The sequence below is a fragment of the Nansenia antarctica genome, assembly GCF_963989245.1.
Source record: "Nansenia antarctica genome assembly, chromosome: 14".
In the NCBI taxonomy this organism is placed as follows: domain Eukaryota; kingdom Metazoa; phylum Chordata; class Actinopteri; order Argentiniformes; family Microstomatidae; genus Nansenia; species Nansenia antarctica.
In genome coordinates this window covers 10,684,803-10,685,672 of record NC_137684.1, presented here as the reverse complement: position 1 = coordinate 10,685,672, position 870 = coordinate 10,684,803, and the positions used below count along the sequence as shown (strand labels likewise).

Below are 870 nucleotides of genomic sequence, written 5' to 3'. Positions count from 1 at the left end.
TTGTAGATGAACCTCTAAGTCAACTAAACCCCTTTCTTTTTTCTTTTCTTTTCATTTTTTTTTTACAACCATTTACAATTGCACATATCAAATCTCTCTTATCTACTCCGACTAGAGACACACCACCCAGACCAGAGACCTCGCTGTAGTAGTACTTCTGGGATGGTGTGTCTCTAGTCTGGGTGGTGTGTCTCCAGTGTGTCTCTAGTCGGAGACCTCGCTGTAGTAGTACTTCTGCGCGCTGTCGCTGAGGGTCCAGCCCCCGGCCCTGAACTCCAGCACCTCCAGCAGCAGCAGACGGGCCATGCTGCCCACACCCTCCAGCAGCAGGAAGCCGTCCCGCAGCACGTAGAACAGCTCGTCCATGCGCTGCCCGTTCATCTTCTCCAGCTGCTCCCCGATGCGGTGGAGCTGCAGCACCAGAACGTCAACCTCCTCCTCGTTCTTCAGGGAGTCTGGCTGGGACAGCCTGAACAGGCAGTCGTACACCGGGTGGACCAGCGCCACCATGGGCATGTTGTTGACCTTGAGGTAGTCGAAGACGTTGCAGATGAAGGTGACGTAGCACACCCACTCCTGCAGGGAGCGCTGTCTGGTCTCCTCCCGCGCCACGAACTCTACCTGCAGACGGTTCAGCAGGTTCCTCCTGAACACGCTGCCGTTGTTCTGCTTCTGCTCCGCCTAGACGATGGTGTAGCAGATGCGTCCTGCCTCCTTGCTGAACAGCGCGTCCTTCAGGCTCTGGTCCACAATCACGTTAGACACCTTCTCCAGGTCCACCGCACTGGGCTCTTTGAGTGCCGTCTTCAGCAGCTTCTGAGTCTCCATGTCGAAGGACTGGATCTTGTAGTCCTCTTTACAGCTGTCCAT

The 870-nt window shown here is 55.5% G+C and overlaps 1 protein-coding gene across 1 annotated transcript; it reads right to left on the bottom strand.

Moving 5' to 3' along the window:
• Positions 1–204: 204 nt before the first annotated feature.
• LOC308170172 (MIF4G domain-containing protein B-like) lies at positions 205–870 on the bottom strand (the record flags this gene model as incomplete). Its single annotated transcript, XM_080544934.1, is given in 2 exon segments — positions 205–681; positions 685–870. Coding segments are annotated over 2 exon segments (663 nt in total).